The sequence below is a fragment of the Durio zibethinus genome, chromosome 4 (assembly GCF_047325235.1).
Source record: "Durio zibethinus cultivar Kanyao isolate XHJ-2024 chromosome 4, ASM4732523v1, whole genome shotgun sequence".
NCBI classification, from domain to species: Eukaryota; Viridiplantae; Streptophyta; class Magnoliopsida; order Malvales; family Malvaceae; genus Durio; species Durio zibethinus.
The window spans coordinates 30,034,205-30,057,274 of NC_143165.1; the positions used below are offsets into that span (position 1 = coordinate 30,034,205).

At 30.7% G+C, this 23,070-nt stretch overlaps 1 protein-coding gene and 1 pseudogene across 5 annotated transcripts; both read left to right on the forward strand.

The window, feature by feature from the left end:
- Window positions 1-3: 3 nt before the first annotated feature.
- LOC111288007 (pyruvate dehydrogenase E1 component subunit alpha, mitochondrial-like) lies at window positions 4-5,070 on the forward strand. 4 transcript variants are annotated; one of them, XR_016341683.1, is made up of 8 exons: window positions 4-62; window positions 147-225; window positions 792-869; window positions 3,333-3,422; window positions 3,538-3,609; window positions 3,713-3,766; window positions 3,876-4,496; window positions 4,784-5,070. XR_016341683.1 is itself a non-coding variant. In XM_089759857.1 (8 exons), the coding sequence occupies exons 3-7, from the start codon at window positions 801-803 to the stop codon at window positions 3,909-3,911; spliced, it is 321 nt and encodes a 106-aa protein (XP_089615983.1). In that variant the 5' UTR covers window positions 4-62; window positions 147-225; window positions 792-800; the 3' UTR covers window positions 3,912-3,956; window positions 4,784-5,070. The 4 variants fall into 4 exon arrangements, 3 of the variants coding, with proteins under 3 accessions (XP_089615983.1, XP_089615982.1, XP_089615981.1); XM_089759857.1 differs by having other exon boundaries at window positions 3,876-3,956; XM_089759856.1 differs by having other exon boundaries at window positions 3,876-5,070.
- A 15,549-nt stretch (window positions 5,071-20,619) lies between these two features.
- LOC111287398 (putative galacturonosyltransferase-like 9 pseudogene) lies at window positions 20,620-22,662 on the forward strand (annotated as a pseudogene). Its single transcript, XR_016341684.1, has one exon. The product of XR_016341684.1 is annotated as a putative galacturonosyltransferase-like 9 pseudogene (transcript).
- The last annotated feature ends 408 nt before the right edge of the window (window positions 22,663-23,070 follow it).

Genomic DNA, 23,070 nt, shown 5'->3' on the forward strand with positions numbered 1-23,070 from the left:
GGTTTTGAATATCTCTGCGCTTTGGGATCTGCCTGCAATTTTGGTCTGCGAGAATAATCACTGTGAGGAATTGGAATCAGAATGGAATTTTATTGTTTTGTAATGTTCAGTGTTTTCGTTTTTATTTATTTGATATAAATGTACAGATGGTATGGAGACGCAGAGTGGAGAGCCGCTAAGAGTCCAGCATACTACAAACGTGGGGATTATGTTCCTGGTTTGAAGGTGAGAATTAGTTGGTTGTTTGAGAGAAGAATGGTTTTATTGAGTTACAGTTTATTTCTTTAGTAATGTTATTATGATTATTGAAAGTAAATGAGGATTTAGGTGTTTGTGGTATTTGAAGTGATTGGGCATTAGATGACATAATATTGATTGCCGAAAGACTGAGATGGTTGTGATTTTGAGCTATGCGAAAGTGCTTCTTATGCTGAGTTAAAGTGGATATTGATGGTTTTGTTCTAATTATCCTGTTAGATTAGAACTTAAATGATTGAATGAATTTTTAGAAAAGCAGAATCTCAAGGGCTTTTACTGTTTATACTATTGGGTTCTTAATATCTAAGTTTGTTTTCTTCTAAAGTTTAAGGGTTTGATGCAAAAAGAATTAGTGTTCTAGTACATTTATAAAGCGAAAACCTTTTTTTCAGCTATAGAGATTTATTTATTTTTATATCATTTCTAGATTTGAGATAATGTATGTTTAAAATTCCTTTTCTCCAGATGATAGACAATAATTTACTTTTTTACTGAACTTTAGTTCTATTTGTCATATGCTTCGTATCTTGTAGGTGGATGGCATGGATGCCCTTACTGTGAAGCAAGCTTGCAAGTTTGCCAAAGAACATGCCTCGAAGAATGGACCAATTGTAAGTTTATTCATCCAGCTATTGACCTTTTTTTTTTTTTTTTGTGTTCATTTTCTTTGTTCTGGCCATTTTTCATACACTTTTTTTTTTCCTTACTTAAAGGTGGGAATTGACCGCTTCTGCTTGAGAAAACTTTGATTTTCTTTCTTACTCTTTAACTTTTGTAAGATCTTAATATTTGTTTAATTTGTGCTATCGTGCTTACATTTACAGCTATTAAACAATTTAAATCCTCCTAATTTAAAAATAAGTAAATAAATAAAATCCTCTGCTATGTAGTTAATCATTTTCGAATAATACGTTATTATTATCTATTTAATTTGGGGATTAAACTGACTCCATAACTACAAAAACATATTCTGTTCCCCCTTGTACATGCTTGACCTTATAAATTAATTCTACTAGTCCCCTCTGTGGTTAATACACTAAAAGATTACGTTGTTATTCTCATTTACATTCAAAAAGTCACATGCTTTATTTAGAATCCTTTTTCTGATTAACCGATCTTTAGTTCACTACTTTCGAACAGCCAGCTAGGGAATAAAGCTCTTCCTCAGAATATTGTGCTTGCTTCAAACAATTTTCTGCTTGTGATAATCTAACATAACATCTGCAAAATTTGGAGTGCTGATAATTTTATCTTGACATATAACAAAACATGAATGTTGTATCACATCTCAAGCCTTAAGATGGGAAAGTCACTTCTTGAGACTGGACTGGAAGAGTGCTAAAATACAAGAGATCAGAACATAACAGAATAGACCTATGCAGAGCACTTGTTACCTTGGGGTGGGTATGAATGCCTAGCTAATGATACTGTCCCATTTTAACAATAACAGCATTTTTGGATTCTTAAGAAAGGAGTAGATAAGGGAAATGAAGCGAAAGCATTTTTTTAGTTATTTGAGAGCATAAGAGAAAGGGCAAGTGAAACAAGCAAATTTCTTTTTAGTTAGCTATTTAGATATTGGGAGAAGTGATATGGAGAAAAATGAGATGAAATTACAATTGAAGAAATACGACCACTTTTTGGCTACAATTGGGGATATACTTGGAGAAATTTTAAAAGTGGATCAGATGAAAGTTGTCATTCATAGGTTCTCTTCTTTGGATTATCCAAAAAGTTGGAAATTTATCTCTTGTTATTTCATTTTTCTTCTTTCGATCTCTCCCAATGGTCTTAGTAATGAGCTGCTTTATCTGAAGTCTCTGTGTAAGGCTGATAATTAGTGTTCAGAAGCTTGAATAATCTTTGTTTTGTAGTTATTAAAACTTTGTGGCTCTACATGTTATCAAAGTTACAACCTGGAAGCTTAGACTTTACTACTTAAATTGCTAAGTTTATCCCTATAAAAGAGTAAGGTTTCTATTTTAGTTAGTATGTACAAATCCCACCCATTTATAGGCTTAGAGGAATTTTCTGAATCACCTTTAACTTATGGATCATGATTGTGGCACTGAAATTTCAATGTCATCTGCTTTTTACCTGCATGTCGATTCTATCATATCTGGTTCGAGATGAATAGCACTTTATGCCAGCTGAAACAGGTTAGAGCTTATCCAAAACAAAAATTGGAAACAAATGCTTGAGAAGTCTTCATGGCTGTAAAGATGCTCAGTAAATCTTCATGACACGTGAAAAGATAGGTCTAAATTTGTGGTTTAGGTTAATCATAACTTCCTAACTTTCATAGAAAGTATGAGCATCTATGTTATGTTACACAAGTATTATAGGACTCATGAATCTCCAATGTAAGATGCTTGCTGTAGGGCACAAGGATATTATGGTATGGCTGTCACTGAGCGGCTGATAAGCTGCTTTTTCCGCTGATATCTGCTGAAAAGATTTTTGTAGGACAATCTATTGGTCTGAGAAAAAGAGTAATATGAGACACAAGTTTTGTGCATTCTTTTCTATTTTTCGTTGCCACATATGAAAGAAGTAGCAGTATCCTAAAATCAATAGGGGTTTATAGGATAACCCAGCAACTCCAAAGATGCTTGTTATGGGAAAAAATATATTAGGTGCTTGCCATGGGAAACTATTCTGTGTCTCTCTAATGTGTCTGTTCCTGGTTTTGGGTTGGGATATAAGTCTTTGTTTCAGATCTTTTTGCCCCGTTCTTTTTTTTTTTTTTTTAAGTTAGTATCTTGTAATTTCAAAGCAAGAAGATGCTGCAAATTATTATTAAAAGGATTTTTAAGGCCTACTCCTGTAACTCACATCGGTTTAAAGTTGTGAAAATTTCTACTTGACTTCTCAAGATATATGATTCTGAATTTCATGGACTTTTTAAGTAATGATAATTGCATTGTTATCAAAAGAATGACTGTACCTTTGCATTTAATCTGATTATGTGATGCAACATGTTTATTTGCTACTACTTCCTTTTTGAAATCTCATATATTTTCTCTATGTTATTGCATAATTAATTTATTTTGATTCTTGGTTCTTATATGCAGATTCTTGAAATGGACACTTATAGGTATCATGGTCACTCCATGTCTGATCCCGGAAGCACCTATCGAACACTTATTAGTGGTGTTAGAGAGGTTGATACTCAAATTCACATTACTTTCCCAAGGACTCATTTGTTAAATATTAAACATTTCATGTTGTATTTTAATCAAGTAATACAAAACTGACATTCTAGATGTATGTTTCTAGGAATGTGATCCGATTGCAAGAATTAGGAAGTTGATATTGTCTCATGACCTAGCTACTGAGAAAGAGTTGAAGGTATTTTACTTAAGTCCATTTCTAGAACTATCAGCATTCAAATGTTGTTAGGGACTTGTTTCTGGTAATGAAAATATCAAAATGTTGGAAAAAAAAATTTCAGGACATTCAGAAGGAAGTGAAAAAAGAGGTAGACAATGCAATTGCTCAAGCTAAGGTAACAAACTTTTTGCTGCTTTCATTTTGATTTTGTAATTCTCATTTTAAATGATTTTACTGAAGTTTATTTGTATATAATTTTCTTTTATTATTTTGAAATTGTCTAGTTATTTGCGGATACTGAAGTTCCTTTCTTTTTTTGATTCCGGGAAAGTCCAATGCCTGAACCTTCTGAACTCTTCACAAATGTATGTGAAAGGTTTGGGTGCTGAGTTCAGAACCATTTGCTTTGTACATCTATATATATATATATTGTTTGCCTGTTATTATCTTTGCTCTAGATATATATTTATTGTTTTCTTCTTTCATCTTCTTGGGTAAATTTTGAATTTCTGTAATGAATGATTCTTTCTTTTTCCTTCAAGTAATGGTTACTTAAATGATAAAGCTTACTGTGAGATGAGAACCGTATCCTTCAAATGTGGAGCTTTCCAGCAAGTGCTCTTCCCTCATTGAGTCTGTTTTGAAGAGCTAGTTAATCCAACTTAATCTATTTGTTAGCCCACTCTTCCCAAGCTCTCCATGAAAAATTTGCAACTTGTTAACCAATGAAAGCTAGCAGGCTCCTATTCGATGTGAAAAACGTTATGATCATCCCTTTAGCTGGTGCATTGTATAATTCCAACCCAATTTTGGACTTCCCTGATTTTCTAAAGTATCTACCATGATGATCCTCTAGCTGCTCTGATGGTAAATTTGAAGATCATAGGGTGGAACTATGACTTAAGGTACTTTCGTTGCTTAATCAAGACATTAATTTTTCGGTGGTGTACTTGTGCCTATTGATCAGAAAAATTCACATGGCCCAATGGCTCAGGAGAAGCCCAGTGCAATTCTGTATGTGCGTTCTGTTATTCTTTTGGTGCATCAATTGGTTTTGGCATGGAGTATCAGATTATCTTTGCTGTAGTGATTGGGTGCTGGCTCATGCAGTTAGATAACGCAATTGCTCCTTTTTTCCTCCCTTGGTGATACTGATGGGATTTCATGATTCTTTTTTTTTTTTTAACTGCAGTCATTAGGAGCAGATAGGAAAGATGATGTAAGAGCTACACTTCCATAAATTGAGATGTCTCTGGAGTATTTGACCTTTTCACTTCTTTTTGACGCTTTGCCTGCACATCAATCTTGGAAGACAGAAGAACAATAAGGTACTAAAGGAAGGTGTTGTCAGTTCTTCCTGTCTATCAATTTGATTTTGCATTACTATTGTTTATGTAAGATAAATTCACATGTAAGATATATACGAACAAAATCATATATATTTGTTAAACGGAAATGGAAGCGAAAACTTGGCTTGAATTATTGTTAGTTGAATAAAATCATAATGCAAAAATTATTCATATTCACAGCATAAGCCCTTCACACCAAATACAAGAATTCCACTTGAGAGTTATATATCGCTTGCCTTATTGCTCTCTTCTATTGTTAAAAGAAGTTCTTTCAGTAGCCTGCTTCCTAATGGTCAAATGCGATTTTTTATACTTTAAAAATGATGGGAGGCAATCTAATTAACTGCTCAAGGCAGTTTACAATTTTACACCAAAACTGCTTCTCGGCAGTTTAGTTTTCATGGGTTGCAACCATCCACTGTGGGTGGTTATGCCTTCATCTCCCACTCACACAAAATAAGTGCCAAACTTTCATGATTTTGAGAATGTTTTCTGTATTCTTTATATTGGATTCATGCAAGGAAATAAGCCGTGCGATCATTTAAGAGCTCAATTGTTATACAACTATTAGGTGTATATAACAACTTATAATCAAATCCAATAACTTATACAATTGTTAGGTATGTGTAGTAATTTTTAAGTACAAATAAAGTAAGTTTGCTGCATTTTATACCCATTTAGTCACATTTCAAGTTTCACACTATCTTTATTTTATCATATTGCATAATATACTTATGTATTTGTAATTATATTCGATGTTTTAATAGTAATTTGTCAACCTGTAAATACAATTAAATGTGACACCAGAATGATCTTCCCTTCTAGAATTTTTTCATTTCAATTCAATTGCTATTCAGTTACGTCTCATTAGATCAAATCATCCATGACTATTGGCAACAATTCAAGATAACTAACATTAAACTAAAGCTTTAAGAAATAGTTGAAAGTCTTTAAGAGTATTAAATATGAGATCTTTTTATCTAAAGGGTCTTACATAGCAAGAGGTAAAGATTTATTATTTTGTTACCCTTATTGGTTGAACAATACGCATATGATATGAAACGAATGCCATAGTATTACTTTTTTTTTTTCGAAGAATGTATGTCTTTCATCATTTATATATTAATACCATACAAGTGATAGTTCAGATACTTTTAGTATCTAACTTAAGTCCACAACTTTATTTGATTTCATTTAATTAATTGGATTTTAACTTAGCATATTAAGATAAACTAAGTGAATTATTGGTTTATTCATTCTCGGTCACAAATCTCAACATCGAGTGACTTCATCTTGATCCCTTATCAAGGTGATTTTGTTTTAAGCTTGGGTTTTCAATCCATAATTTAAAACTAACCTTATTTCCATGGTGCCAAACCATTGAGGCGATTGCCTTTATGAAAAGGTCAATCATCTATCCAACATACTTTTCGAATCATTTTGTATATGTACATATACATATACATGTGTGCATGTATCTCAAAACAAAGTACTAAACTTCAATGACATTAATTTTATTCAATATAAGTTAACTCAAATGAGAAAGTATCATACATTATTCATATAGAACTGTTCAATCAATATGTGTACTTCAACATCTACACAATCTTAAAAATCTCATGTGGCTATTAAACATATCTCTAGGTATGAGCTTAATAAATGAATTTGCAATCATCTTATGCATATAAATGTATTGTATGTTGACTTTCTTTTATACAATCATGTCTTTCACATAGTAATATTTGGTATCTATATGTTTGATCTTAGAATGATGTTTGCGATCCTTTGTGAATGCGATTTTAGCAAGACAATCGTAAAGCTACAATCACAATTCACCGACACTGAGTTGAACTCATCCTTCTTAAATTTCAAATGATTCAAGCATCTTTTAAGCCAAATAGTCTTTTATATTGTGGCTGAAAATGATACAAATTCAACTTCTATTGTAGATAGTCTTATATAAGTCTGTTTTTTATTACTTCACAAAATAGTCTTATTATTCAGCAAAAAAATTTAGTCAGAGGTAGATTTTTTTTCATCTAAATCTCATCACCAATCAACATTCATATAGCCAACCAAATGCATATAAGTTCCTTGATAACATAATGAATAATCCACAATGCTTTTTAGATATCTTAATATCCTTTTAACGATTTTTCAATGGGGTTGATCTGGATTGGATTGGTATCTGCTTACCATAACCACAGCATAGCATATGTCTAGCCTTATGCACATTATAGCATACACAAGGCTTCTAACAATGCTAGAGTAAGGAACTCTTGCCATTTGTACTTTTTCTTATGGTGTTTTAGGACATTTTTTGGCTTAGGCCTTCACCTTTCACCATAGGAATATCTATCGGCTTGCAGTCTTGCATATTGAATTGTTTCAAAACTTTCTTAATGTATTGCTATTATGAAAGAGCTAACAAGTTTTTGAAATAATCTCTTATAATTTTTACATCAAGTTTGTAAGTTGCTCCGCCCACATCATTCATTTCAAAATTTGAGAACAACTAGGTTTTCACCTAAGTAATATACCTCTTATCATTGCCAACCAATAGTATGTCCTTTATATAAAGTGACAAGATCACAAATTTATCTGTCTCTTTTGACAAACACATAATGGTCCTCATCAATCATGACAAAATCATATAAAATTATCGCTTGATGAAATCTAATATAACACTGTTTGAAAGATTGTTTAAGGTCATAAATCGATTTTAACAGCCTTCACACTTTGTATTCTTAACTTTTGTCAATGAAACTTATAAGTTGTTCCATATAGATTTTCTTTTTCAATCCTCTATTTAGATAAGCAGTTTTTACATCTATTTGATATAACTCCAATCTAAACTGGCTGTAATGGCTAGAATTAAGTGTTTCAAGGTAAATCTCACAATAGGAGAAAATGATTTTTCATAATCAATTCCCTCTTATTAAGTATACCCATTCATTACTAGACAAAGCTTTATATCTTTCAATTGTCTCATCTAACTTACGTTTAATCTTGAGAACACATTTGTTCCCAATCGTTTTGCATCTTTTAGGAAGATCAACCAATTTTCAAACACAGTTTGATCTCATAGACTTTATCTCCTTTTCTATTGCTTTCATTCATTTTTCTTTTACGGAAGATGAAAGAGATTTTTTAATATTTCTTGGCTCTTTTTCATCTTGTGAGTAATTAAAAACATTTCCCTTTCTATGTCAAAACAAGGTCGAGGAATATTTTCACAATTACTTCACCTAACTTGTGATTCTTGGGAAACTAATTTACCAAATTCATCATCTTTAGTCATGCTCCCACTTAGATGAGATACTATTAGTTCTTGATCAAGAACATACATTAATTGATTTAGAATTAACAAATCATTTGCTTTTTCAATCTCGTAAAGAGACATTTTCTTATCTATCTCACATTTTTTTTAAAATTTACTTTTTAGAAAAGTGACATCTTGATATTCAAATTTAGTTACACTCTAACTTGACTATTCACCTATGAACACATATCCTTTTGAATTTTCGGAGAATCTTACAAATATACATTTTTGCCTTGAGAACTTAGCTGACCATGTGGATGAGCAGTCTCTTGTACATAAGCAACATAACCACAAGGTTTCAAGTTTCTAAGATCAAATTTTCTCCCAATCCATAATCCATAAAAGGTGTTTGTAACCGATTTAAAAGATACTTTATTGAAAATATAGGCAGCAGTTAATAACACATCACCTCAAAAAGTGATTGGCAAATTTGCTTGGGCCATCATAGACCTCACCATTTCTAGATGAGTCTTATTTATTCTCCATGCAACACCATTTTGTTATGGAGCCTTAGGAGTGGTCAATTGTCTATCAATACCTTTTTTATCACATAATTGTCTGAAAATACTCACGTCTTTGGTTTGTTCTTAATGCCTTAGCATTTTTGTCTAATTTATTCTTTACCCAAGTCACATACTTTCTAAAGCATGTAAAATCATCGATGAATGTGATTAAATACTGACATCCTTTCTATGACCTAACATTCATTGTGCCACAAATATCAAAATGTATTAATTGCAATAGAACTTCAGCCCTAGTTCTTTTACCAAATAGTTTGCTTATCGTTTTCCCTGCTAAACAACTCTTATAAAATGGTAAATTAACTTTCTCAATAGGGTCTAGTAATGTTTTTTTTGCTAATTTATCTATTCTTTGTTGACTTATATGGTCAAGTTTAGCATGCCAAGTGTTTACATCAATATCTGCATCAAAATCAATCACAAGGGAAAAGCTTAGATTATTGTATGGAATAATATATAACATAATAAAATCATCTGATAAATGTTCATATCCATAATAAGTTATATTTAAATACAAACTTAAACTAGTATTGTTAAAATTCAAAACAAATCCTAAACTAAGAAAAACAATGACAAAAATCAAATTCAATCAAATATCATAAGCAAAAAGTACATTGTGTAAGATAAGAGTTTTTTCACCACGATGTATAGCTTACATGTGTCAATTCCCCTTCAATTTATGAATTGTTTCATACATAGATCCATTTTGTTCCACATGAAATTCAATGAAAATCTATGAATGCATTCTTATCTCATGCTACATGTTCTGTGACCCTTAAGTCTACAATCAACAAAGGATGTGATTCAATCATCATAATAGTACTAGAAACAAATAATTTTTTTAGCATTACATAAAAATGCTTTAAGGGTTTGTACTTTTTTTGGCTCGTTACATTTACGAGCAAAGTGACCCTTTTTGCCACAGTTAAAGCACTTGACTCTCAGTTTGTTCTTTTTAGGATGAGCCTTGGAAACTTGTCATTTGGCAGTTTGGCCACTCTTTGGCTTCTTAAAAGCTTTCTAATTGTTCCCACCATATGGCTTGCGCTTGAAGCTCGAAACTTCTTTTAAACTAGATAATGTCATATATGCATCAACACTAAGTTTATATGCTTGTCATATGATCTCCTCTAGATAAAGATGATGAGAAACATCATCGATAGCCCTTATACTCTCATTTATGGGTAACGTGCACTTTCATGTGCTCCCAGTTGTGTGGCAAAGAACGAATAATAGCTTGAACATGTTGTTAATCTGTAAAGTGTGGCCAGCCTCTTTTAGTTCACTTATTATGTTTGACATTTCTCTCATATGTTGCTTTATATTATGATTAAGTCATTTCTTGTATGTGTCAAACTTGATAATGAGCTTTCTTAATTTGGTAATTGAAGTTGTACCGAATTTTCCTTTTAGGGCACTTCACATCTCTTTGGCTATCTTGTGAAACCAGAACTCGCACATAATATCATTCTCCATACTACTAAGTAGCGTAATGCAAGTATTGGAGTTTTTCTTTTTTCAAGCCTCGTAAGCCTCTCAATCCCTCTTATGCTAGGATGTATTCCCTTCCTCGCGCTCATTAGGGACATTGTTCAGAATATCAAGAACCTCTTGTTCTTCAAGTAGATACTGGATTTTCAAATTATAGATCTCATAATTGTCCCCATTTAGCTTATCACCCGTGTTTAACTCAACAACAATGTTCTTAAAAGCAGAAGCTATTTTAAAGTATAATTTTACATTTGATAAACATACATTAATTAATGCCCAGCATTGCACACTTCTAATTTTGCCACAATGTCACAAATAAAACAATGACAATCATTCACATAAAAATAAAATCAAAATGTCACTATGTTCGCAATCAAATTTTATTTTAAATGCGTTTGATTATCATTAGTTTATTTCATTGTGCAAAATCAATTATTCTAAGATAAAACAAATCAATTAGCTTAGAACTCTCACTAATCATAAGGTTACCAATATATAATCAATAACATATATATATATATATATATATTGATTTCAACAAGCAAGTCTTACAAACAATATAATTCAAATTCATAAACATATTCATAATAAAAGAAATATATATACGTACTAAATGTTAATAAAATATGTTCCTAATCATTTCGAATGCTATGTTTAATAATAGGAATAGATTTTTAAAATTCTTTAGATAATTTTGCATTTATATTACACATTTATGAAGGTCTACGAATTTTGTATTTCTTATTATGAAGACTTGGGCAAACTAAAAAGGTTGCACTCCTATTTGCTCCCATTCTCACGTATTCTTTCACAAAACCCTTAATTAATGTTGCATACTTAAGATCACTTCCCAAATATATCTAGATATCTCGAAGAAAATTCTTTTGTCTAAGAGTCAAAAGTGTATCCACTAGTATTTTATATTTGATTTCGACATTTGTAATGTTCGTGTTGCTATACCATATCAATTCTTGGATCATGCCACTAACTTTGATGATATGTCTCTCAATATCATCATTTGAATCTATTCGGTATTGCTTCAATTCCATCATTAGCCTTATGACTAAGGTATTGCCACATTGTCCTCAAAACGAGAGGAGTCCTCGTAATAATAGTTATAATTTTTTATAACAACATATGACCAAAAATAATGAATTCATAAGTCAATACGAGTCTAAAAAAATGATTAAGACTTATTTTAATCATTTTTGTGTGATCCGACATCTCAAAGTCAAGAAGATAAATTTTTTTTTTAATTTTTACTTAAAACCATAAAACAAATGATCGAAAATAAGATCAATGACATTTTCAAGAACTATCATAACAACATTAATTATATCAAAAATACAAAAATATGTCATCTCTTATTGATATTCGCAATCATGCAAAAATATATTGTGTTTCAATTATTAAGAACCTACAAATAAACCAAAAAACAAGTCAACTTGATTCTGATATAAATGTAAGATAAATTCACATGCGAGACATATATTTGTTAATCAAAAGCAGAAGCAAAAACTAGACTTGAATTATTGGTCATTGAATAAGATCACAATATAAAAATTGTTCATAACCGCAACGTAAATCCTTAACACCGAATACAACAATTCTTCTTGAAAGTTGTATATCACCTGCTCTATCGCTCTCCTTTTTTATTAAATTTCTTCTGTTTTTGTTGTTAAAAGAAATGTTTTCAGTAGCCTGCTGAATGCCATTTTTTATACTTTAAAAATGATGGGCGGCAATCTAATTAACTGCTCAAGGCAGTTTACAATTTTACACCAAAACTACTTTTCGGCAGTTTAGTTTTCATTGGTTGTAACCACCCATTTTGGGCGGTTATGCCTTCAGTATAGATTACAGGATCTAATTTGTCCCTAATTTATGGGCAGAATTGTTACATTTTAGCTGTTTAGCATTTTGGCTGAGCCCACGCGGGGGGGGGTGTGTTACATTCCTTTGATTGATTAAATAGGTTGCTGTCGTGCTCAGCAATGTATGAATATTCTATTCTTAAGATGCGGAAGAGCTTTTATAGTTCTTATTTATCTTACAAAGGTAAAGTATCTTGAGGTTCATTCTATACTTTAATTGATAACTTCGGCTGAAATGTATTGGGTTTGGTCCCTATTTTGCAAACTTTCTTTTTCTGGGGATGATGACCTCCCATGCCACATGCTTTGGACCACACTTTGGAGGATATCATCTGGTGATGATTGATAATGCTCTATGGATGTAGAGTCAGAAAACAATCCACCTTTCCCAATTAGATTGCCGATGCATCTCAACCTTGTTGCCCTTCCTAGGCACAAATGAGGCTTTGGCCTTTTCTTGGCAAGGGTTGTTCTGGTTGGCTTTTTTTTTTCTTCTGGAAAAGAGATGTGTGAGTTAACTGAGAAAATCATTATATCCTTTCGTCCAACATAGTATTTTGCTCTAGGGCGGGTCGGTCTAGCAATAAATAAATTCCTATTTCAATCCCTTGGTATTGAAAACAATAACAATTGGGGGGAAGGGGCTAAAAGGATTTGAAAATAAAACGAGACCACAGAACGTGGGTAAGAGAGCGTGGCTTGGCTTTTAGCTGAATGTTATATGTATGATATGTGAACTTATGAAGGATGGTGGAGGTAGTAATTGTAGCCACGATTGTCATAGTAAAAATATAAAGGGAGAAATTTTCTTTTTTGCAAAACCTTTCAATGTTGAAATCCACTTTCGTAGCCTTATTACATTTTCAAGATCATTATTGTCAATTTTTTTTTCTTTTTTAATACATGAAAGGTAACACAAAATAAAATAAAAAAATTATATGTATTGAAATTTAAATTTTAAATTTATTAAATATTATTTTTTAAAAATAATTAAATAAATTAATTGCGTTGTAATACAGGCGCAAATTCATGGGTAAACCGTGAAGAATAGCAGAAAGAAACTCGCCTGTTTCACGGGAGAGCTGAAACTGTGACAATTACCAGAATTTTTTCAAAATAACGACTCCAATCTTTGCTCTTTAGATTACTGCTTCCTTCCCGAGGGTCATGGGTACCAACCAAGGAGAATAAGAGGCCCGACTGACTGAAGTTCTAGGCATGGGCCCATGGCCAACGTGCCCCGCACCATTTCAATGGCTCCTTTTCCGTTCTCCTTCCCCTCTTGTTTCTTTATCTCTACATGTTCACAATTACGGACAACCTCCGTTTTTTTTTCTTTTTTTTCACCCAGAAGCAAACAATGCTCCTAACTATTAATGCTGCTATACCCCTGTAACTGATCTGTCTTCTAGCAGAGTATCCTATGCAAATCCATTTTAGCCAAAAGATCACACATTAATCCCTTACTTTAATCTCAATAATAATCAGCAACCAAACGCTTCTTATTTACCTGCCCTACACCCACACGTGCAGTTAAATATCGTTTCTTTCTCCCTCATTCTAATTAACTTTAAATTTTGTCTCCATTGCTGTGATACAAGCCAGCCAGCCAGCCAGCCAGCCAGGCAAACAGATTTTAGCCCACATTTACATACCCTCTGACAGACGGGGCTCACCCCATTATTTATTTGGTAATTGCTGTTAATTGCTTACCGAACAAGGTCTCGGCCAAATAAACTGGATCATTTTTATTTATAAGTAGGGTTGGTGGCCTGGCCTGGCCTGGTGCACTCCAAATTTCCAACTTGGAGCTCACCAATCGTACTCCCATTTTAATAACATTTCTCTTTTACCTTCCATTAACTGTTATAAAATTATTAGTTGATAAAAAATATATATCTGAAGATGTCCTCTTCAAAACATGAAATGGTCACGGACCGACCAACCAAACCCCATTATATTTTTTTTATAGTTTCATTTTGCTTTCAGTCGGATACAATGAATGCAATAAGTTCTGTTACATAATTGGACCATGCTTTATGCCTTGAAAATATAACAACTTTGTTCCTCTCAAGTTTTATTTTGGTTGGTTTTTTTTTTCTTTTATTCCTCGACCCAAGACTTAGTGTTTTTAAGCGTCCTTAGTTCAGTTACTGTTGTGAGCACGAAAATTTGGTTTTTAGTGGAATAATTTCTGCTTCTTGACTTGTCAAAAGTGAAGCTTTAAATTTTATTAATTTTAGACATGATACGAAAAATAAAAAATAATATAGTTTAAAATATTGATAAAAATTATATATAAATTTGATAAAATTAAAATTTTATATTTTATATTTAATATGTCAATATAAATTATAATATAATAATTTTTTATTTTATATATATTTAATAAAAAATAAATGATGTAAGAAAATTAAAAAATACAATTTAATATGATTTTTTTTTTTTTTTTACTTTTATATAGTGAACTCTAGAGTTATAGAATATAAAATTTAATTTGTAATTGTTGTATATTAAATAGAAAATAAACATACTCAAATAAAAACTCTATTTTACGTCTACGAAGAAAAGAGATATAAGGAAAGGGTAACCACCACAATCCAGCGTGGTGAGATCCTACTGGTAACCAAGACAAATTGAAGAGTAAGGGAGAATTCCTAAACATGGGAGTGAATCCAAATTATTAAAAGTTTACTCTATTATCCTTTACTTTGATTTTTTTTCCTTATAAAGTTAGATAGAGAAAAGAGAAGGGGGAGGGTGGAAAAAAGAGTGATGGCCCATTGAATTGTTAAGAGAAAAAAAAAAAGAAAAAGCCTTAAAATTGAAATAGTAAGAATATTATCCGAAGCTTTTTTTTATGCAAAATATGGGGATAATACCGAAATATATTCTTGAACTTTACTCAAAATTAGAAATAACTCTGGTATCAAATTAAGATTATAAATTTTTGTTTTATTATAATTAGAATTTTGATGGTATAAATTTTTTATTTTTTGTTAACACTATTTTAGTTGGATGATTTAATTTGTATAAAATGCTTACTTGCATTTTTTTCAATGAGCTAATTGATAAATATTTGAAGAAATGTTATTTCAAAAATTTTTGTCTTTCTTCATATATTTGTCAATCGTGCATTATTCATTTATTTTTAATATTTAATTGATATAATTATAATAAAATAAAATTTTTTTATTAATTTCATCAAATAAAATATCAATGACTTATTTACATTTATGAATAAAATTTAAGGGAATATTTGAGTGTTAAAACTAAAATATGGTCAAGTATTGTCTACATTTATGCAAATGTTAATGCATAAAGATCTATTTATTTAAAATTGCTTGGACATAAAAGTTATATATGAAAAATCATAATTTAACTTAATAAATTCATATAATTATTTTTAAGAAGTAATTTTTAGTAAATATGGGATTTAAAATTTCGAACTCCAACACTTATAATTTTTTTTATCTCAAATTGCATATGTATAAAAAAAATCTATTTATGAATTTTAAATAATTTTTTAATTAAGATTAAATAAAAACTATTTATGCTAAGTTACAAATTTACAATTTTTTTCATAAACTAAATCAAGTGAAGTCCAAATTTAAAAATTTTTACAAAGGGCTCGAGTCTCGATTCAGGTCTTGCTTGACCCGCAAAGAAGTCTAATTTGCATGAATGGATCATGGATTATTATGTAAAAGTAACAGCTATAAAAATATATATATATATATATATATATATACAAAATTAAGGAATAGATGTTTTCATCGGTTTAAACAGTCCAATCTCGTTTGGCCATCTGATAACTTTGCCGAAGATCGAGTTTGAATAGGCTTGATACCATTAAGAAATTAAAAAATATTTTTAAATATATTATATAACTAAAATTAAATAAAAAATATTTTTACCAAAATAATATTTCAGGATAGACAGACTCTTCTCTAGTATTTTTTATTTATAATTTATATAAAACTCAAGTTCATTTTTATTTTATTTATATAATTATTAAATAGAAAATTGAGAATTGACTAAGAATTAAGTAAAAACAACTGGAATTTTTCATTGTAAAATAAAAACAATCAAAATAATTATAATTTCCATACCAATAACTATTAAAATTGTTATTCCTTTCTTAGTAAATAGTTAATTCATTGATTTTAACAAAATCAAAATATTTTTAGTTCACCACCTTTTTTTTTTAGTTTCCTTTTTTTGCAAACTCCTTTCCTTGGGTCTGACCTCTAACAAAAAGGAAAGGTAAATCTAATGGCCCTTAATTACACAGCCACATCGAACGGTTAAAAACTAGTTGAATCTCGTTATCGTGGTCACCTAATGAAAGTTGGGTGGGATTCTGATATGCAAGAGATAGGAGGTAAGTTAAGTGCATTGCTCCTTTGATTCTAAGGCATCTGCTCTGCAACAACGCCCAATTGAACAATTGATTCTTCTTTTCTTCTTTGCATTTTGTTTTGTTTCCTTGGAGATTATATTTCCATGTTTCCTTTGTTAATGGTAATTAGGATGGATAATAAAATTAATTTCGATAAAATCAAAAATAATAATGACAATGAGATTGATTATTATAGTGGTATGATTGAGCATTATAATGGTAGGATTAAAATTAGTTTGTAAGATATATGTTTAAATGCAATCATTATTATAGTGATGAGGTAAAGTGTAGTAAAAAGAGAAAATAATTATTAAAAATATTATATTAAAATTTTTATAAATAAAAATTAAAATTATCTGACATTTTTAAAATAATAAATAATTAAAAATTGCTTAAATTATTTTTATTTCTAATAATAACTTTGTTAATAAATATTTAAAAAATAATAAAATTGATAATAATATATAAAATAATTTTTTAAAAATTGTAATAATATATTTACATAAATTGATAATAATATAGAAGATAACAATTATTTTTATATTAAAATAATAATTATTTTATTCAAAATAAAAGTTTTTAAAAAATAAAAAAGAATGCAAGTCGCAAGAAATGGAAAAAAATTTAAAATAAAAAAAAATTAAATAAAAAATCAAAATGAAAGAAATAACAAAAAAGAAATGTACAAGAATAGGCTAACTAGATTTTCAATGCTATATTAGAATCTCATAATTTAAAATAAAAAAAAAAGGGACTTATTTGAAAAGATAGAGTTTGGTGGAGACGAGTTTTTCATTGAAACTTAAGACAACACTCAAATTTTAGAGGTGCAACACGGTGATCTTCACGGTTTCTGTCATACTACCCATGTAACTCAGATGCCTATTTTCGTATTGTACAGTGCAATGGACATAATTTTTTTGCAGTAAAAGCAACTCTAGTTAAATTCAAATGCAGCCTAAATTAATTAGAGTTATGATGTAATTGCTTAAGTTATTTGCAAATCGTAAAGTAATAGACATTTTTTTGAAGTGTGATATAGATTAGTGATCACATCATCAGTATCTTGGCTTTCATGTAATCAGCATACGCATTTGATGTCAAAACAAATAGTCACATATTTAACTAATCAAGTCATTGTTTATGAGGTATGAAAAGGAGAATTAAACCATACATATAACATTTCTATTCTCTTTTGCTCTTCTTTCCTTTAGCTTTCTTCTTTTTATTCCTACATTTAACTGATCTTAAGTATCAGAGCATATTAAAATTATTACTTTAAACACTTCGATTTTTGTTTTTATTTGTAACAGATATGTCACATTCACCAACTCAACCTCCGACTGATTTCTTCCCCACCAAACAAAAAGTTGCATCAACAAAGTGAAAAGCAAAACCTTCCAAGGTGTATATGCAGAGGTGTAGGAATGAGTGAGAGAACAAGTTTTCTTAATTGGGTTAGGTCAGTCAAGAAAAAAAGACTATTCAGATTGTGAACGTTGTTTTGACTTACTCAAAGAATACAATACGGAATATGTAAAAATAAATAAATAAATAAATAAAAAGAAAGGGCAAGCATAATAGGCGAAGGATAGAGAGAGAGAGAGAGAGAGAGAGAGAGAGAGAGCACGTGATCACGTGGAGGAGACTCAGGAGGAAGACGAGCCGAATAACTGAGGCTTGCATGCGTCAACATCAGAAGTTAGAAGCAATGATCAACCAGCTGGATGGGTTGTATTCATAGCTGTCAAGGTATTAGTGGGGAGGCCGCGGCTGCATGCCCAGCTGGCCACCCCAACGAACAATACTATTTAAAAAAAAAAAAAAAAACTTGGGAAGGGAAACTGAAGAAGTAGATTGCCACAACTTCTCCTTCAACCATCATCTCTCTTTTGGTTGCATCATGTTAACTGGCAAATGGGTTTCAAGATTTGACTTGTAACTCCAAAATTTCTGAAAAATTTTTACGTTTTCTTTTATTAGGTCATTTTTTGAGAATTCATTTTTTTACCATTGCAATTTTGTTAACCAAAAAACAAAAGTTTACAACACGGTACACTTTTGTTTATTTTTCCAAAAAATTTACACACTCAGCTTCTTTTTTCCTCATTTTAATTAAAACCTTCCACAGGCTATAAAATCTTTCAGAAAGTCCTATAAAATGATAAAATCAAAAACCTTTTCCTAATCTTGATATTTTTTTTTATTTTTCAATGATCAATTAGAAGAAGTAAATTTCAACTTTAAATGTAGCATTCTTGTAGATGAAAGATGTATAGGATAGGGTGTCCTTTTCATCTAAGACTAGATAAGCCTTAGGCAAAGATTTCCTTTGACTCACCTCATTGACCTTATTGAAGTTGTAGAATTTCTTTTTTTTTTTTTTTAATTTTTATTCTTGAATTTCGACATCATTTGTAAAAAGAAAAAAAAAATGTTCCTTTCAATCTTCCATTTTAAGGATTCCTTTTAGAATTAAATGCAAGCTTTAGACCTTCATTTGTTGTTCAATCTACATTAATACATTAAACCAACCCAGAATTCCCCACTTTCAAAAGAATTTATAAATACCAATAATTTGGGTAGATAAAACAGCACTTACCTCTAAAGCAAAAAAGTATAAAGTATTCATTAAAAAATATGTTAAAAATGCTACAGATAAAGACAAATTAATCCAGGCAAGGTCTCGATAGAAGGTTTAAATGACGTTATTTGGTTAAGACCTTTGTTAAAATTAATTAAATATAGAAATTAAAGTTGATAGATTGATAAAATTGATTAAGAAGACCAATAATATATATATATATGTAAGTTAACTGAAAATAGTATTTATGCACAAATTTTCATAATTGTTTATTAAATTTTTATTAAACACTGAAAATTTTGTTAATTTTTTTAACAAATATGCATATTCAAATAAAATATTAAAAATTTTCAAATAATAGAAAATTTTTAATTTATATTTGATATATTATTAATGTATAGTTTTACACACTATTAGTGAATCAAATTATACAATTTCATTAATAAATAAATATATAAAAAATTAATATTTTTTAAAAAATTTACTTATTTATAAAGTAGCATCATTTGATTAACCTTATCAATGAGGTAAGATCATCCGATTCTCCAGTAATATAAAATTTATACACTAATAATATATTAAATATAAATTTTAAAATTTTATTTATTTTTAATTTATCAATTTAAATTTTTAAATTTAGATTTAATTTAATCATTTTAATAAAAATATTTGAAACTTAATTTAAAAAAATTTACCTAAGTTTTGCCCTTAACCTTTTTGTTTTTAATACCCAAAATTTGTCAATTAAACTTAAAAACTTTATAGTATGACCCTTCCTTACCAAAATTTTGTATAAATTAGTATCATAAACTCTATAATTCGTCAACTTTTCAGTCCAAAACTTATTACTCATTAGATATATAAATGTTTTTAATTTTTTTGTCCAAACATTATGTTTAAATCTTGAAATTATGAATTTACCTTTGCAATCAATCAGTTATACGTTGATAATAATTATTACAAGAAAACTTATGAAAGAAACTATATTAATTAAAAAATTAGTTGCTACGTTTTGCATTCAAAATTTAATTGTGCTTTTCATTAAAAAAAAAAAATTATTTGTACTTTTGTTATCTTTTACTTGATACATGGCATCGAGCTGAGCTTTTAATTGTTTATAAAAATTATGGAACTATTATCCTATTTTTACAAAAGAAATTATTAGTTTGACGATATTTCTTTATTCAACTTTGTTTTTTTTTTTTTTTATTTAATCTTTTATGTAAACGATATAAATTACAATATGTGAAATATATATATTGCTTATAATATAGAATTTATAATATTTTTAAATAAGATGACTAATCATTCGAATTTAGTACATTTTCATGATACAAATTTTTCTTGTTTTTAATCAAAGCAGGTTCAATTTGTTAAATTCCCAGTGCAAGAATTGTATTTTGAATTTTTAAAACTGTTGAATTTGATTAAAATTCAAATCGTTATAATTGACAAAAGATCATAGTCCAACCAACAAATTTTAATTTTAAAATCAAAATCTATATATTTGCTCCAAATTATAATATTCTCAGTACATAACAATATTTAAAAAATAAAAACAAATCTTTCATCTCATTCCTTACCTCGATTAGGTGGTTCTCTTATTATCATTTAATAAAAGAAAACCAGACCCCTCATCTCTCTGTTGTTTTCAACAAACCAAAACTCAAGGGAAGAAAAAAAAATGCAGTAAAGAGCCAGCAAAAAATTCTCCTCCAAATTCCCAAATACTCATTTTGGTAATTGTTTCTTTTTTTTTTTTTTTTCTTTTCATGATCAATAAGCACCGTTTCGCTTCGAATGAAGCCGAAGAACTAGCCAAAACGGTGTTGATTTTTTCTCCCTAGTCTTGAAAGCTCTCTCCTTAATCTTTACAACCATCATTTTCTTTTCTCTTCCGCTTCCATTTCCCTTCCATCACAATGCCAATCATCTAAATTTCTTTGTCAAACAACTCTACTGAAAATTAAAAACAAAAAAGTCTCTCTTGTTTTGTTCTTTCTTTTTTCACAATAATGCGTTCCATTTTTCATGCCACCGCCGTTTTACTTCTTCATTTCTTCCTTACGGCGACGTTTTGTCTTGGGATTCGGACCATCGGTGGAGGAGATGGGTCGGGATTCGGGTTTTCGGAGGCACCGGATTACCGTAACGGAGTTGGATGTCCGGTTTCTGTCAATAAAGAACTGGTGTCCTCCTGCGACCCGTCTTTAGTCCACGTGGCGATGACTTTAGACTCCGAATACTTGCGTGGCTCGATCGCTGCCGTCCACTCCGTCCTCCGCCACGCGTCATGTCCAGAAAACATCTTCTTACACTTCATAGCCGCCGAGTTCGACCCGGCCAGTCCAAGAGTCTTGAGCAAACTCGTCAGATCCACGTTCCCTTCACTCAACTTCAAAATCTACATCTTCCGGGAGGACACCGTAATCAACTTAATCTCTTCTTCAATCCGGCAAGCCCTGGAGAATCCACTCAACTACGCTCGAAACTACCTCGGAGACATCTTAGATCTCTGCGTTGACCGAGTCATTTATCTCGACTCAGACCTGGTCGTCGTCGACGACATTTCCAAACTCTGGAACACAACCCTGACAAAATCACGTGTCATTGGCGCACCCGAATATTGCCATGCCAACTTCACCAAGTATTTTACGGACTGGTTTTGGTCCGACCCGGTTATTTCCCGGGTCTTCCAGTCTAGAACGCCGTGTTATTTCAACACGGGAGTCATGGTAATGGATTTGGGTCGTTGGAGAGAAGGGAATTATAGGAGAAGAATTGAGAATTGGATGGAAATACAGAGGAAACGAAGGATTTACGAGTTAGGTTCGTTGCCACCTTTTTTACTCGTATTTGCCGGAAATGTGGAAGCGATTGATCATAGATGGAACCAACACGGGCTTGGTGGGGACAATGTAAGAGGTTCTTGTCGATCTTTGCATCCTGGTCCTGTTAGTTTGTTGCATTGGAGTGGGAAAGGGAAGCCCTGGGTTCGACTCGATGCCAGAAAGCCTTGTCCGATTGATTATCTTTGGGAACCGTACGATGTTTACAAGGGCAGTTTAGTCAAACATCAGTCTTCTTCTTCTTCTTTTTCTTCTTCAATATTCCTGGGGTTTTCCAGCTATTTGTTATGATTCTTTTTTTTTTTTCTTCTTTCTTTCACATTGTCACAGAAATGATGATTCTTTATAGAGCTCAGGTGTGTACAGATTTTTTTTTTTTTTTTGGGGTTATTTCTTGGAATTAAGTTTTGTGATTTACATATGGAGGTTTCAATTCCTTTCATCAGAGGGGGGGTTCCATATTTTGGAACAATTTTGGTGGGTTGATTTCTTTGTATGTAATTGAAGAATATTGTTGAGAGAGGAATAACATTCTTAGTTGTTCATTGTTTCTTTAATTCATCTTCCATTTCCCATTTTCTCCTCTTTCTCTACTTGCACCTTTTTTCCCTTTAAATTTTCATTGTAAGTATCTGAATCTGGATTGATGTATGGTGCTTTACTTTTCTGCTTTTTCTGACCTTTAAAAATATTGAATTAAGGTTGCCACGTATCAAACTATGATTGGTTTCGTTTCATCATTTCATGTATTTAACAATGATTCTAAGCCAAGATAATAAGGCAAAGCTGAGAAGATCCAAAAACAAATCAAAATTTTCATGCTTTTGTGAAATGTCTCTATATCAGCTGTCCACGGGACCTTGTTGGGGTCCAAAAGAGCTCAAACGCGCACTCTTCTGGAACAACCCCTCTGACCCAATCAAAGCTAGTATTTCTTTTCTGCTGCTACTTTTTTTTTTTCCAAGAAATTTACATGTGGATGATTTTGTTTTAAAGTCTGTTTTCTAGTACTTTAAGTTCTAGTACTTTAAGTTGCCATGTCAACGATTCAAGGTCTAAGAGAAGCTGTTGAGAAGAGTGGCAAACG